This window comes from Ahaetulla prasina, chromosome 1, assembly GCF_028640845.1.
Source record: "Ahaetulla prasina isolate Xishuangbanna chromosome 1, ASM2864084v1, whole genome shotgun sequence".
NCBI classification, from domain to species: Eukaryota; Metazoa; Chordata; class Lepidosauria; order Squamata; family Colubridae; genus Ahaetulla; species Ahaetulla prasina.
In genome coordinates, this window is record NC_080539.1 from 343236579 (window position 1) to 343252751 (window position 16173).

Here is a 16173-nt window from a genome sequence, read left to right on the forward strand (position 1 = left end):
GACTGTTCCTCCTCCCGTGAAGGAGTAGTACTCACAGTGGACTGAGGTCTGGAAGTGAGAGAGGCCTGGTGCTGGGCCTTGGAGACTGCCTTTTCTAATGCCTTATGTCTCCTCCTTTCCTCCACCGTGGGTTTGGATTTGAGTTCAGATCCCTTACTTTTGGAAGATCTGCCTGTAGGGCTGATGTTCCCTCCCCTGGGACATCCTCAGGAACCCGGGAGGTGATATTTCTTTCTTTATTGGTCTTTTTGCTCATTTTTTAATAATCCTCAGGAATAAGCAGGCAAAAGCTTAGTAAGAATCGCTTCCCAATATGGCGACCGGCTAAAGAACTATATTTGCCTCCAAAATGGCGCCGGAGTCTTTTCGCGCCAAAATTAGCCGTTCGAGAGATCGCGCCAATATAAACTGCCCCTTGTGGCCTCAGAGGCAAAGCTCAAGTAAGAGGCCCCACTCTACTTCCCCCACGATTTCACCAGCCGGTGGTATACTTGCGTGAGGAGGGTTCTGTAGCGTCAGCCAAACTGTTCTCCGCAGCTGCAGCTGAGATCGGAAAGATAAGGGCTGTAATAGATCTCTCGGTGTGCCGGTTTAGCTGCTCAGCAAAGGCTGTGAAACGCAGCTTGCAGGAAAACTCCGCCCCCTTTGCAGAGTTGGGAAGCTAAGCAAACCTCTCTGAGCCCCGGGAGGTTGCTGAGGAATGAATCTGCCAGCCGGCAAGATTGCTGCTCTCCTTTTGCCGCTTGATGATTGAAATCTGAATCCTTTGTAAATCTTGAAATAACGCTGAAAACTTGATTAAATAAACGCACAGAAGAAAAATAAAACTAGAGCTAACTTAGGAGCTCAGGAAGACACGTTGGTCCAGCTTGGGACCGAGTAAAAAACTGGAGAGACAACAGGATAAGGCGGGGCTTGAAACAGATTAAAGACTCGGTCCTACAAGCTTGACACAAGAGTTAACCCATGCCTGACTGCCGTTTTCCCACCTGTCTGGAGAAAAGTAAGGAGGCAAGACACATAGAGCTACCATTTTTGGTGATAAAATCATGTTAAACTCCCTTGGTAGCAGAAAGTTTTGATGGTGGCAGGCCTGGAATGTAAGAGGACATTAATGGAGTTCTATGAAAATTAAATATAGCAAAAGGTATTATCAATTCTGTGCAAAGATGAAAACAAAGCAAACTGCTTATATAACACAACAGGTAAAGATTTTTCTTTTGGAACTCCTGTGCAGACTATGATAAAAATGTCATTGTCTCAGTTGCCATTTTGTTCATGGTTGTAAATTACCGTATATACTCGAGTATAAGCCGACCCGAATATAAGCCAAGGTACCTAATTTTACCACAAAAAACTGGGAAAAACTATTGACTCGAGTATAAGCCTAGGGTGGGAAATGAGGCAGCTACTGGTCAATGTAAAAAATAAAGATAGAGCCAAGTAAAATAACATGAATATTTATTTGAACGAAAATTGCAAAACGTCTACTCTGCAATTGTGCTGGGAAAGCCCAGGGTTGCCCGAGCATGAAAAAGCAAGAGAAGATAGTAAAGCAATAACCCAGTTCTCAAACCGCTTGTTCCAGCCTAAAGTATAGGGTCAACTAGAAGAGCGATCCGGAGAGAGAGCTCTGAGGACTGGGGCAGGGAAAGGCCGCTGAGGAAGGAGGATTCCCAGCTCTAAACAAAGGGAAATCCCGGCAGACCCCCACGGGAAGGAAGGGGACGGGCTGACTCACCGAGCATCTGGCTGAAGAGCAGCTGCTCCAGGTCGCCCAGCACGGTGACTACTAGCTCGAGCGGTTTGACTTCGGCGTAAGGCCCCCACGGGATGCGGCTGGGCTTGCCCAGGTTGGAAGGCAACGGCGCCAGCGGCGGTTTGTTGCTGGTGGCCGGGGCCAACTTAGCCTGAAAGAGTGAGTGCTCGGACCGGGAGAGGTTCTTGGACATGAGCGAGGGCGCCTGCTTGCCGCCTTTGAGGCTACGGCTCGTAGAGCTGCATCTTCTTCTCGCTGTCGGTCAGGAAAGACAGGTTGGTGAGGGACTTCTGCTTGCGCAGGTTCGAGGCCACCGGCAAGCGAGCCTCCACGCTGTCCGACTTGAAGACCTTCAGCTCAGCCGTCTTGGGCGCCACCCCGGCGGGGCCTTTGGGGTTGGCGCGCTTCTGCATCATGGCCTTGCTCCCCTCGGACGCCGCCTTCTTGAAAGCCTCCTGACGTGGTGGTTGCCTCCGCCGCCGCTGCTACCGAGCATCTTCTTCCCGCCTGCCGCGAGGAAACCATTTAAAAGCCCAGCTTCTGAAGCACGGAGGGAGAAGAAAGAAAGCCCTGGCGGTGCAGTGAGAGGGCGGGGCGGGGGAGCCGCCAGCCTTCTCGGCCGACGCTCGGCATGTCGGGGAAACCCTCCCTCCCTCAGCCGAGAAGGCTGGCGGCTCCCCGCCCGCCCGCTGACCCGAGCCAAGCCGGTCCCAGTCCAGCGAGCGGTGGCGTCGGCCGAGAAGGCTGGCGGCTCCCCCGCCCCGCCCTCTCACTGCACCGCCAGGGCTTTCTTTCTTCTCCCTCCGTGCTTCAGAAGCTGGGCTTTTAAATGGTTTCCTCGCGCACAGCCTGGCGGAGTTACTGCGGACCGAGCCAAGCCGGTCCCAGTCCAGCCGAACGGTGAAAGAGGAGCGGCGCTCAGCATGTCGCTTTCACCGTTCGGCTGGACTGGGACCGGCTTGGCTCGGGTCCGCGCGGCGGGGTGGGGGAGCCGCCAGCCTTCTCGGCTGGGGGGGGGAGGGGTTCCCCGCCATCCCGAGCGCCGCTCCGCTTTCACCGTTCGGCTGGACTGGGACCGGCTTGGCTCGGGTCCGCGCGGCGAACTGCTCAGCCTTGGGCAAATCCCGCCGGACGATCTCGCCGCCTCTTTGGCGTCTCCTGTGCGGGGTTCCCGAAGTACATCGAGACGTAGACTCGAGTATAAGCCGAGGGGGTGCTTTTCAGCACAAAAAACGTGCTGAAAAACTCGGCTTATACTCGAGTATATACGGTAGATTAGATTTATGGTGTTATTTACTGACCAGAAACAGTCAGTAGATCACTAATAAAACAAAACTTAGCATATAGAACATTTTGAGCTCAGTCCTTGACATTTTTCTTTCTTTCTTTTTTGTATGTTTCAATTAAATATCACAACTGGGAAACTACTGAATCCTTTGAGAGCCACTAGATGACTATTATATGCAAATTAATATAGATTCATATATACAAGATTCTGTTTCCCTGTCTCTACTACTGTATGTGGTATTGAAAAAATGAATTACTGTATGTTAAAAAATACCTTAAAACTGTGTATGTATGGATACAGCATAGTAAAAATGTGTCCTTAGATTATAAAAATATTGTATGTTTTAAGGAATTCTCTATATTACATAAAACCAAGCGGACGACAAGATATTGGCTTCTATTATGCCTTTATTGCATTCTGTCTTCCTTTCCTGTCCAAAAACCAGCTGACAGTATTTTAGTCTGGAAGGGTTGCACATTCCATCTAAAGAAGCAAGTCCGTAACTCAAAGCTACTGCTCGACCGTGGTCAGTCAGTCTTTACTTACTCTATTAGTAGCAGAAGAACATTTATTTATTTGCTTATTCATTTGATTTATTCTAGCCACTCATGCCATAAAACATTTGGTAATGGTAAATCCTGTCCTTCTCTATGTTAGAGTTTAAACTATTATAACGTAATATACATGGCTCGATGGTTGGTGGATCAGAATTGTTAACAGCAATATATCAGATCTGCAGGTTTTGTACTAGTTACCAATAGGTTTTCACTTATAATTCGACATACTGATTTTATTCTTGAAAGCTTAAATGATTTAGTTCCCATGTATCTTCAGGACCACTTTCTGTAAATAGATTCCTCCTGTTCCTTATGCTCATTCAGTGAAAGGATGCTTAAGGGCTCTCTTCCCTGCTTTTGAGAAGGTGGTAGAAGGTTCCTTAGAGGGAAGTACTGCTCTTTCACCTTGATGTTCTTAGAAAGATTGTAAAAATGATGGTGTTGCAGAGAGCTTTTTATTTGGGATTGCCAGAATGGGATCAGAATACTACATTTCAGTATTATGACTGTTCAATTGATATTATTTGAACGTTTTTGGGGCTCACGGTGTCTTTTGTTTTTATATCACAAATCATTCTCGAATATGGCAATATAGTAATATTATAATTAATTGATAAGTGCTTTACAAGGGATTTATTACCCTGAAGCCTTAGATAGGAAGTTCAAAGAGGAACAATTCTCTTTCTTCTTGCCTTTGTCTTCTGAGATCTTATAGCAGATGTCACTACCATCAATTCCCAGATGCTCAAAGATAAAGGCCAGTCATTCTAACTGTTTGTGACTGCAGCCTAGTTCCAATGATCTACTAAGGCCTGAAGAATCTGTTACTTTTACTGGGAACTTGGGACTGGGGGGAAAAAACAAACCAACTGAGAAAATTCACAAACCTAATGGGAAAAAAAACCCCTGTCAAAATATCTAGCAGATTTCAACATATGTTTCAAAACTTTAATTAGCCTTTGAAAATCAGTGATCTACCAACCTGTATGAAGTGATTCTTTTTAGGCTGGTTACAGGAACTTCATAGCCACATTCTTCTAAAACTTCCTTGCAAGCAATTTCTTCCAAGGAGAGCTCTGGCTGGTCTACAATACCAGCACAGAGTTCGTAAGTTATTCCTTTTGAAGCAGGCAAAAAATCAGACAGAGGGCACCAGCTCTCTTCAGTTTTATTCTCAAAGTACTGAGGACGTTGTTGTTCCATTTCGCACATATAGACAGCTGGAAATTTTTTTTGGAAAAAGTAAAATTAATCACTTGTCACTTTTTTGAGCATGCATGATCAGGTTGCATTTCTCTGAAAAGAGAAATAGGATGATTCAGGTAGATGCCAACCCATCCTTCCATGCATTAAAAAAATGGGAGAGCATCCCAAATCTCATCATGGGAGACGTAACTTTAGTACTATTTTGAAACAGCCATTTCCCTCAAAATGTTGTCAGTAATATAGATACTGTGAGTTCAATTTCATGGCTTTCTTTATTACCCTTAAAACAAATATAGGAAGAGCAATTCTTTTAATTACATAATTAGGCTTTATTCAGGTTATGTGGCTTTGGCTCATTTCCTTCAAATCAGGGAGAAGATAGAAAATGGAAAATATAACTATTAGCTTAATAATACCATATTAACTAAAACGTTTCTCGCCTCCCTTTTCTGGATCGCCACAGATTTAAAACAAATCTGCTTTAATAGCAGTTAATCTTGTGTGTGTGTGTGTGTGTGTGTGTGTGTGTGTGTGTGTATTCAAGCTGTAAAAAGCTTAATGAGATGTACACTGGATTATCTAATATTCAGAATATTTTGCAGGTTGAATGGAAATCAATTAATTGCATTGAGCAGAGGAGAAGACATATTTGAACGGCTTAGAGTTTTTTTTCTCTCCAGAATTATTGTTACTTCAGGAACAATTTCTATTCGTCAGCTAACATGCTTACAGTATTTCCCAGCACTCACTGATATTTTTTAGACACTGGTGTATACATGCTGTACTATGTGCACAGTGTTGACTCTTTCGGCTAGCCAAATCTGTAGCTGTATAATTAGACTTATAACATGTATGCTTGTTTGAAAAGTCTCTTCTGAATGCATACTAGCCCTTCGCAGAGATTGCCAAGTAGAATTTGCAACAGAGGGTTTGCATTAATCTAGAAACAACTGTTGCGATACAATTCATGTAAAGAAAACATTAAGAGAAATATAATTCTATCAAAGACAATTAAAAAAAGCAAGGTTTTATCTACCTGATTCAATTTATACTACTGTATTGACTGCTGTTATAGGGTATAGGGAACAATGGTTATGCAGGGTACAGCCTTTATGAAACGGGATTATTTATACTGCAGTTTGACACTAAAACTCAGTAAATGGCTTTAATTTTCATGTAGGTAAAAAGGTAAAAATTCCCCAAATTACTTAATTCCTGGTGATGACTACATAAAGACACGCAAATTCAATTTTTTGGTAACAATATAGAAGTGATTTATCACTGTCTTTTTTTCTCAGTCCTATAGCCCCCCCCTCCCGTTTTCCTAGCTTGTGAGCACAGTAAGGCTGGATCATATCAAGTGATAAAGAAAGATTACCCTGCTAACATTGTCTAAGATTGTCTAGAACTGTTTAAGGCACAGGACTGGGCTTAATGAAAAAGGTGGCATCCAAACATGGGGGGGAAAGCACTGGGCTATAGAAATTCTTGGGGGATTTCTTGTCATGGCCCCTGGCTAATGGTGAGCTGTATTCAGTTTAGTAATTCATTGGGATAGACTATTTAGTCATAAAGGCTAAACAACTGGTAAGTCAGTACACAAAAGTCTGTTTCTCTCATACAACTCTGATTACCAATTGAAAGAAGCAGATGAGACTTATTTCTAGGTTTCTCACCAGCAGAAGTTAGATCAGTGGGTGCTGGACAAATGAGATTTTTATTCTTTTCAATGGAAATCAGTTTGAAACTACTGTAAATCCTATTTTTTTCCTGAAATTTCATGTTTTTAAATCAATTCATTTTGCATTATTATTTTGTTTATTTTTGTTTATCTCTTCTACAAATACGTAAGTTAATTTTTATGAAACCTATAGGTATTTATAGATAGGAAGGATGGTAAGATGACCACTCTTCCATTGTCAGAAAAAGAGTACAAGATAGGGAACTTACTCATTTGTATATATAGCTATTGATTTATAAATAATTGCTCCAATAGTAACAGAAATTATCCCATTATAATGGAGAAGGCTGTGATCAGGAGTCTCACAAATGGACAGGTGTTCACTCGATGTGAAATTTAGTCTGTGGTTCACCTGTTTTATAAATCTTTAAACTAGGTTTGCATAGAAAATTCTTCAGATAGATACCTGTAATAACAATTGGCTATCCATGAAATGATGCCGGGTTAGTGAGTTATAGCCAATTGTCATGACTGTCTTCCTTGCCTTGGAGAAACAGCAGGAGATAAAAGTGATAGATTTTCCCTTTAGCGGAAAACATCTTTCACCTTAATTGAGAGGTATAAACTTACAGTGAAATTGAAAGATCTCAGGAAAGTAACATCCTATCAGGAAGCTCAGAGTACAGTAATTTACCAGAAGGTCGACTGCCGCTTCCTCTCGCTACAAAACAAATTATTATGCTGCAACTATAGAGGCCCACCTGCTTTTTACCATTAAATCCGTAAGAGCTTTACTTTGCTAGAAAATAAAAGCTGAAGTAAGGAAGAGTATTACCTGGACGGAACTGCTTCACCACAACAAAGCATTGCCGAGAAATATTGAAGATGACAATGGACACACTAACAATAGGAAAGAAAAAAACCACAAGTTCACAAGTTAATGAAATAATGTAGCATGCAATTTAATTGGTTCAGAGCTAGATTTTAAAAGGTAAGCATACGAGTTAACAGGCATCACTTTTAAATGATAGTTGCAAAAATGAAGAAGCTACAGTATTTTTTATTAAGGGAGATGCCTAAGAGCACCTGATTTTGGAGACAGTATCACTGGGATAATATAACAAGTCGGCTCCATTGGAATCCTTGTCCCTTGTGCAATGAAAAATGCTTTTCTGTATGATTACACATCCAGGGTCTTAAAGAGACACTGCTCAGTTTAAGCTTGTGCTGGAATATCCTGTTCACTTATAGTAACAATGAAGTGATCTACTCAGTAATTAGGATGATCACAAAGAGACTTGCAACAAGCAGGATAGTGCATTTTGGAGCCATCAAGCCAGGGTGTTTTTCAGGTTATTAAGAGACTTCATTCCTTCTGTTGCTGAGCCCCTTAAGTATATTTAATTTGATGTCCTTAAGATTTCATCCATATTTGCCAAAATTGGGGTTTCCTCAAGAATATAGATACCTTCCTGGTTGGTTAACTGCTGCTAGCCAACTATCAATATCATTGTAGACATACACTCGTTAAGATCTGCAGCCTATTTTACTTGCATTTTTGCTATATATAAAATGCTAATTATTTTACATGGTGTCATCTTTAGACAGTCTCTTTAGCCCACTATTAAACAGCTTTTGGAAAATGGTCTACCGAGATTGATGAAATTTACTCCTAAATAGTGGTTGAGATTATTCAGTTGTTATTAAGACCCATTTTGTGGCAATAAGGGCAGAGAAATGATACTTCTGCCCTTTACTGTATACTTTACTGTATCTGTGGATATCTTCCCCACCACCTTGTTTAAGGTGACACAAGCCCTCCAGGGGAAGGAGGACTCTGAAGTTTACCTACAGGTTCATGCGGAGGAATTTTCAGAGCATTTATTGGATAAAATCACTCAAATTCATTCACAGTTGAACACCAACTTTAATACAGGTCCAATGGAGATGCCTGGGATACAGTCTTGCCTGGTTATCTGGGAATGGTTTTAACCTGTTAGGGCTGAGAAAGTGGACAGAGTACTTATGACTGTGAACTCAGACACCTGCTCCTTAGATCCATGCCTTCTTAACTAAGGCTGACTGGGGAGTGTTGTGTGGTTGGGTTTTAAAAGTGGTTTATTCCTCTCTGAGAGAGGGGTCATTCTGCTGCCCCTTAAGGAGAAATTGGTTGCCCCTTCTTCAAGAAGCCATTGCTAGATGCGACTACACTGGACAATTTTCTTGCAGTGTCTAACTTTGCTTTTTTAGGGAAGTTTGGGAAGGTGATTGTGAAACAGCTTTAGCAAGCCCTAGATGAAGTGGAGTATTTGGATCTTTTCCAATCATTCAGGAGGACCTTTGTGTTGTGCACCAATTGTGCCTTTTCCTGGACCATGAAACTTCCCCAGTTACTCATGTCTTGGTCACTTCCAAAGTAGATTACTGCAACATACTCTATATGGGCTGCCCTTAAAGAGTATCTGGCAACTTCAATTGATAGAGAATGCAGCTATGGAGACATTTATGTGTGCCCCTAGGATGTGTTTCATGAGTTGCATTGGCTTCCAGTCTACTTCTGTATGCAATTCAAGGTGCTGGTTTTGACTTTAAACCTCTACACGGCATGGGACCAGATTAAAGACTGCCTCATCATGATTTTAAATGGACTCCAGAGGATGGTAGAGGACAGGAAGGCCTGGAGGAATGTTGTCCATGGGGTCGCGATGGGTCAGACACGACTTTGCAACTAACAACAACAACAACATCATGATTACATCTGCCTATTCCATCACATTTTGCAGTAAAGGTATGCTGCAGGCCCTGTCTGCTAGCACAGTGTTTCTCAACCTGAGCCACCTTTAGAGGGGTGGACTTCAACTCCCAGAATTCCCTAGCCATCTTGCAGGACACAGAAGATGTGCCTTTTCTGTTGTGGCTTCTGTTGTGGATCTGGAACATTATTCCCCTTGAAATGAGATTGGCTATATCCCCGTTAGCTTTCCAGAAAGCATTTAAAATGTGTGTTTTTTCTAGCAACCTTGGGAATCCCATGGTGGTTTTTTGATATTAGGTGACTGTTATTCTCATTATTTTGGCTTCTTCATGTTTTCATTTTGATTAATGGTCAGTGTTTTAAGATTGGTTATGTTGTTTTGTTACGATAGTTGTCTTCCACTCAAAATCCCATCATGTGAGATGGGAGGCTAGATATTTGCTAAATAAATAAATGAATGTATTGAAATTGTTATCTTAAATAATCAAAATAGTTAACCAAATCTAATTGGACTATAATTTGAAATAGAAATTAAGGATAGCAATAATGATTTGGGCTCCATTTTACTGGGGTGGAAGGAAGTTGCCTCTGCTAGGCAGGTTTTCCTCATCCCCATCCTTTAACCTTAAATCTAGTTAAAGATCATACCTAATGATTGTGATATGAGGCAATTTTCAAGTATTGGGGATATTTTAATGATGGACTGAAGTAGCTTGGCTTTCAGAGACCTCTCACTCCCATTTTCACTATTAAAATATTGTTTAAAAACAGACACCAGGAACACTATTACATTACTGGATGGCTTTCAACAACATAGTATAAGTTGGAAAGCTGAATTTTACATTTTAATATTAGTGACCAGTGGCCTGAACAACAGAAGCCAGAGCACAGATGGAACAAAATTATTGATTCTGGAAACTCTCCACTCATGCATATTGCCTTGGTATAATAAATTATTTTCTAAATTGTTTGGTAAATCAGATATATGAAGCACAAGAAAACAAAATATATTTCCCACATTTTTATAGAAAATCATTTTTTGTATTACTTTTACAGGCAGCTTTATTGCCAACTTCTTGACAAAAACATTTTTAATTGATGTACAGGCTAGGTTTCCATGATAGCTTGTTAACTATCTAATATTAATTTTGATTGATAACTTGCCCTATTCCAAAAGTTCTGGAATCTGTACAGATGGCTGAAGAGGTATATTTGAAAATCAGTGTGGATCAAAAACATAAAAATGGAAAGAGACATTTAATCATTGATTTGCTGGGTATTCTAACACAAACCAGTTGCAGAATTTATAACTAGTAAACATACTTAATGGATTTGCTGGAACTGTCTACCTATTAAAACCCAAAATTTTGAGGGAGGAATGTTTGAAGGACTGTTCTACTCTTCAATGATTTTTGGTGGATTTCTCCTAGCAGTGGGAGATGGGATTAAATATTATATTGGATGTTTGCTTGGAAAAAGTTTATCCATTTGGGTGGCTGGATGGAGTCACTGAAGCAGTAGGCATGAGTTTAAATGGACTCCAGAGGATGGTAGAGGACAGGAAGGCCTGGAGGAACTTTGTCCATGGGGTTGAGTCGGACACGACTTTGCAACTAACAACAGCAACAACACTGTAATTTGTTTTATATATATCTGTCTACATCTTTATTTTTTATAAATATGCTGTCAGTTGAACACAACACACAAACAAAAAACTATTTTCATCCATTACAATGCTTTAACTCTACAGCATCCATACATATCCTTACAAACTGAAGACCTTTTGCCTATTCATTTTTACTGATGCATCCATTTTCAATAAAAAATAATGTAAATGGCAATTAACAGGAAAAAGGTATTTTATTCATTTTCTCCTGCACTCCAAACTAGAAAACTCAAGATGCATCTTCAGGATTTTGCACACATATTCCACCCCTTTCTTATGTCTATGTGGAGTTACAATGCACACACAAAAAGGGGCAGATCTTGTGTTGCAAATGCTTTCGTCATTTGACCTACTTGTTTCCTCCGTGCCTCTGAAGGGCTCTGCTTCCTTAAATGCAATGCATTAATTAATCTGAAATTTTTCAGGTTAGGTAGTTAAAGATATCTCTATGATGCATAACATAATAATAACAACTGTCCAAAAAAGCAATATTGGCTCATTCTGTTTTGAACTCTCAAACCTATACTGTATAATCCTGCCGAAGCCTATTGATATAAAATTTGGCAGGATTAATTCTTTGAGAAGAGGTTTTTTTTATTTTTTTATTTTTTTATTTTTTTTTTATTCAAAAAGTTTTACAAAATTTTTCCCCCCTTTCCCCCCCTCCTCTCCCCTCCCTTCACAACCCCCCCCCTCCGACTTCCCGGAACGGGCACAAGGTATAGTTAAAAATAAAACAAACATATGCTAAAAAATTTTCATCCCAACTTAATTATACCCCTACAATCATCAATTCCTAACTTCCCCCAAAAACAATCAAGAATAATACATCATAATCATTCAAAAACAGTCTGATAACTCTTAGTCTGATATCTACGTTGAATATAGTCAATCCATTTTTTCCATTCCTTTAAGTATCTTTCTTGCGTATTGTCTTTCAAAAAGGCTGATATCTTCGCCATCTCAGCCAAATTGGCAACCTTCAATATCCATTCTTCTATTGTAGGTACTTCTTTTTTCTTCCAGTATTGTCCTATTAGTAATCTTGCTGCTGTTATTAGATTTAAAATCAATTTAGTCTCAATTACTGTACAATCCGTAATAATTCCCAACAAGAAAAATTGCGGCAGGAACTTTATCTTCTTTTTCAAAACATTTTGTAAAATCCACCAAATTTTTATCCAAAAGGCCTTTATGTCCTTACAAGTCCACCAAATGTGAAAATATGTAGCCATCACAATTACATCTCCAACATTTTGCTTGCATATCTGGATACATACACGATAATTTTTAGGATCTAGATGCCATCTATAAAACATTTTATAAAATTTTCCTCAGATTCTGTGCTCATGAATTTAACATTTCTAACCCAAATTTTTTCCCAAGTTTCCAATAATATTGGCTCCTGAAAATTTTGTGCCCACTTTATCATACAGTCCTTTACTAAGTCCCTTTCAGAATCTATTTCAAGTAACACATTATACAATCTCTTTATATGCTCCTGAGACTGATTTTTAATTTGCTTTACCAAATTTCCCTCATTCTGCTCTATATCAATTTTCTGATCTTCCTTCCATCTAGCACGTTGTTAAGAGGTTTTTTTTTATTTATTTTTTTTATTCAAAAGTTTTACAAAATTTTTCCCCTTTCCCCCTCCTCTCCCTCCCTTCACAACCCCTCCGACTTCCCGGAACGGGCACAAGGTATAGTTAAAATAAAACAAACATATGCTAAAAAATTTTCATCCCAACTTAATTATACCCCTACAATCATCAATTCCTAACTTCCCCCAAAAACAATCAAGAATAATACATCATAATCATTCAAAAACAGTCTGATAACTCTTAGTCTGATATCTACGTTGAATATAGTCAATCCATTTTTTCCATTCCTTTAAGTATCTTTCTTGCGTATTGTCTTTCAAAAAGGCTGATATCTTCGCCATCTCAGCCAAATTGGCAACCTTCAATATCCATTCTTCTATTGTAGGTACTTCTTTTTTCTTCCAGTATTGTCCTATTAGTAATCTTGCTGCTGTTATTAGGTTTTAAAATCAATTTAGTCTCAATTACTGTACAATCCGTAATAATTCCCAACAAGAAAAATTGCGGCAGGAACTTTATCTTCTTTTTCAAAACATTTTGTAAAATCCACCAAATTTTTATCCAAAAGGCCTTTATGTCCTTACAAGTCCACCAAATGTGAAAATATGTAGCGTCATCACAATTACATCTCCAACATTTTGCTTGCATATCTGGATACATACACGATAATTTTTTTAGGATCTAAATGCCATCTATAAAACATTTTATAAAAATTTTCCCTCAGATTCTGTGCCTGCGTGAATTTAACATTTCTAACCCAAATTTTTTCCCAAGTTTCCAATAATATTGGCTCCTGAAAATTTTGTGCCCACTTTATCATACAATCCTTTACCAAGTCCCTTTCAGAATCTATTTCAAGTAACACATTATACAATCTCTTTATATGCTCCTGAGACTGATTTCTAATTTGCTTTACCAAGTTTCCCTCGTTCTGCTCTATATCAATTTTCTGATCTCCCTTCCATCTAGCACGTAGTTAAGAGGTTTTTTTTTATTTATTCGCATTTATACGAAGACTCAGGGCGGCTTACACTATGTTAGCAATAGTCTTCATCCTATTTGTATATTTATATACAAAGTCAACTTATTGCCCCCAACAATCTGGGTCCTCATTTTACCTACCTTATAAAGGATGGAAGGCTGAGTCAACCTTGGACCTGGTGGGACTAGAACCTGCAGTAATTGCAAGCAGCTATGTTGTGCACAGTCACTCATGCCCTTGTGACGTCTCGTCTGGATTACTGCAATGCTCTCTACATGGGGCTCCCCTTGAGGGGCATCCGGAGGCTTCAGTTAGTCCAGAATGCAGCTGCGCGGGTGATAGAGGGAGCCCCTCGTGGCTCCCGCGTGACACCTATCCTGCGCAGGCTGCACTGGCTACCTGTGGCCTTCCGGGTGCGCTTCAAGGTGTTGGTGAACGTCTTTAAAGCGCTCCATGGCATAGGGCCGGGCTATTTACGGGACCGCCTGCTGCTACCGAATACCTCTCACCGACCCGTGCGCTCTCACAGAGAGGGACTCCTCAGGGTGCCGTCGGCGCGACAGTGTCGTCTGGCGACGCCCAGGGGAAGGGCCTTCTCTGTGGGGGCTCCCGCCCTCTGGAACGAACTCCCCCCAGGACTCCGTCAACTTCCGGACCTCCGAACCTTTCGTCGCGAGCTTAAAACTCACTTATTCATCTGCGCTGGACTGGGTTAGTTTTAAATTTATGGGTTTTTATGGGTTTTTATCCTAAATTTTTAATCTTGGCCAATTTAATAAGTTTTTTAATTGTATTTTAATCGTATTTATATTGTATTACTGTGTATTTTTTATCTGGCTGTGAACCGCCCTGAGTCCTTCGGGAGAAGGGCGGTATAAAAATTTAAATAATAAATAAATAAATAAATAAATAAATAAATAAATAAATAATAACAGACTTCATTAGTCTGTTGAGCCACAAGAGTTATGTCAGCCTGAAAATTCCATCCAATCTATTCTCTGTGATGTTTATTTAAACATTTTTAATACTTTGTTTTATTTGGTTGCTACTCTTTACAATAGACAAGTGATAAGAAGAAATAAACTTAGTTCTAAGATATGCAGACATCCAGAATCAGAGTGAAATGAATTCAGTCTTATCTATTTAATTATGAGGAAATGAAGATCTGCTCCAAATTATAAGTTTTTTGCTGATGATCTGAGTTCAACTAAATCAGGTGCATTTAACTAAAGGTTTTAAAAGATATTGTTTCAATGTTATTAATGATTAAATATTATTTTTGGTTTTTTTCCTACTTTTGAAGATAACATAAGCAACAGAATTTGATACTGTAATTTCTTCTTCAAACTATCACAAAATTAAGAATATTTTCATCTAGGAGGGGTTCTGTCAAGGAAAGGAAGGAAACACGTTTCCAGAAATTAGGTGAAAGAAATTGTCATCCAACTCTCATCCAATTCTATCAGTTAAATTGACTAGAAAAGCTATTCTTAAAATGAAAATAATATTCTATATCTTTCTACCATGTAATTATTAAACATGAGTTAATTTTTAAAAAATTAATTAGTAAAAATGATTTGAAGAAAAAGACAGCAATTCCAATTCAGCATATACAGATAGGCTTGAATTTCTAAGAACTCAAAGGCAGATTTTATAAAGCTAAACTTTCAAAGCTTGGTGTTCTTTTCTTTTAATTAAGTTACTTTTGTTCAACTTCTGTAGACATTTGAGAATTTTGTAAAATTATTTTTTACAAATGAAGAAAAAGAAACTTTCACCTATTTTTTAAAAGCCTCATAAAATTAGAGTTCATATTTCAACAAAGAAACAGAGGGAGACAGGATAATGATTTCTTGAAAATGAGGTAACATGTGCCAACTCACTGAAGAATGGGTTATTTTTCCTCTTGAGATTTAGTCACTTAAAGACATGTACATAACAGATGGAACAATCAGAACCAAGCTGTCAAAGTTAAAGAACAAGATCAAATTAAACTTGAATGAAATTGTGCTTTCATCACAACTGTCTTGTTTCTTTGCCATCTTGAGACAACAGGGAATAGTCAAGCATTAAAGATTTATAAATGTATTTTTAACAAAAAAAGCAATTGTTAATTTTACTAATAATTAAACCTTTGTGAAAGTTATTTTTCTTGATATGCTTGAGAAATAGATATTTACTTACTTTATATTCAATATTATTTAATAACATTATTAAACAATATTTACTTATTAAGGTTAACAGAAATAATGTTACATTAATATTAAATAGAATAAAAGTAATTGTTATTCAAATATTTTTACTTTTTTAGACAAATTGAATGGCCTAAAGAACCCCTTTAGCTTTGATTTGATGAGAACAGTTTGAAGATAATTATTTTCCATTATATACATTAAATTTCATTAGACTGGAAGTGTCTAGAAGCTAATATAAATGCAGATGTAAAGATCAGGGAAGATATCTTAAATGAAAAGTTGAATTTCAAAACAGGCACACATACATCTCCATCTGATTGCCCTGAAAGTTATTTTAGTTGTTGATATTTCTTTTAACCATTTGAACAATCATAAGGAATTTTGCAAGTATTTCCAATAACAAATAAATTCAAGGAAACCAGACAGCAGGAAAATTCAAGTCCACTTTTTTTCCAATGAAAAAGTAGTTGTACTTAGGTA

The 16173-nt window shown here is 38.9% G+C and overlaps 1 protein-coding gene across 5 annotated transcripts in view; it reads right to left on the reverse strand.

The window, feature by feature from the left end:
• The window catches only part of NUDT14 (nudix hydrolase 14), a 142750-nt gene that overhangs the window by 12602 nt on the left and 113975 nt on the right, over nt 1–16173 (reverse strand). For all 5 annotated transcript variants that reach the window (XM_058162874.1, XM_058162876.1, XM_058162877.1 and 2 more), the window contains 2 exons: nt 7327–7391; nt 4587–4824 (listed from right to left, as the gene is read on the reverse strand). In XM_058162874.1, the coding sequence (XP_058018857.1) occupies nt 4587–4824; nt 7327–7391 (303 nt within the window). The remainder of the gene's footprint in view (nt 1–4586; nt 4825–7326; nt 7392–16173) is intronic.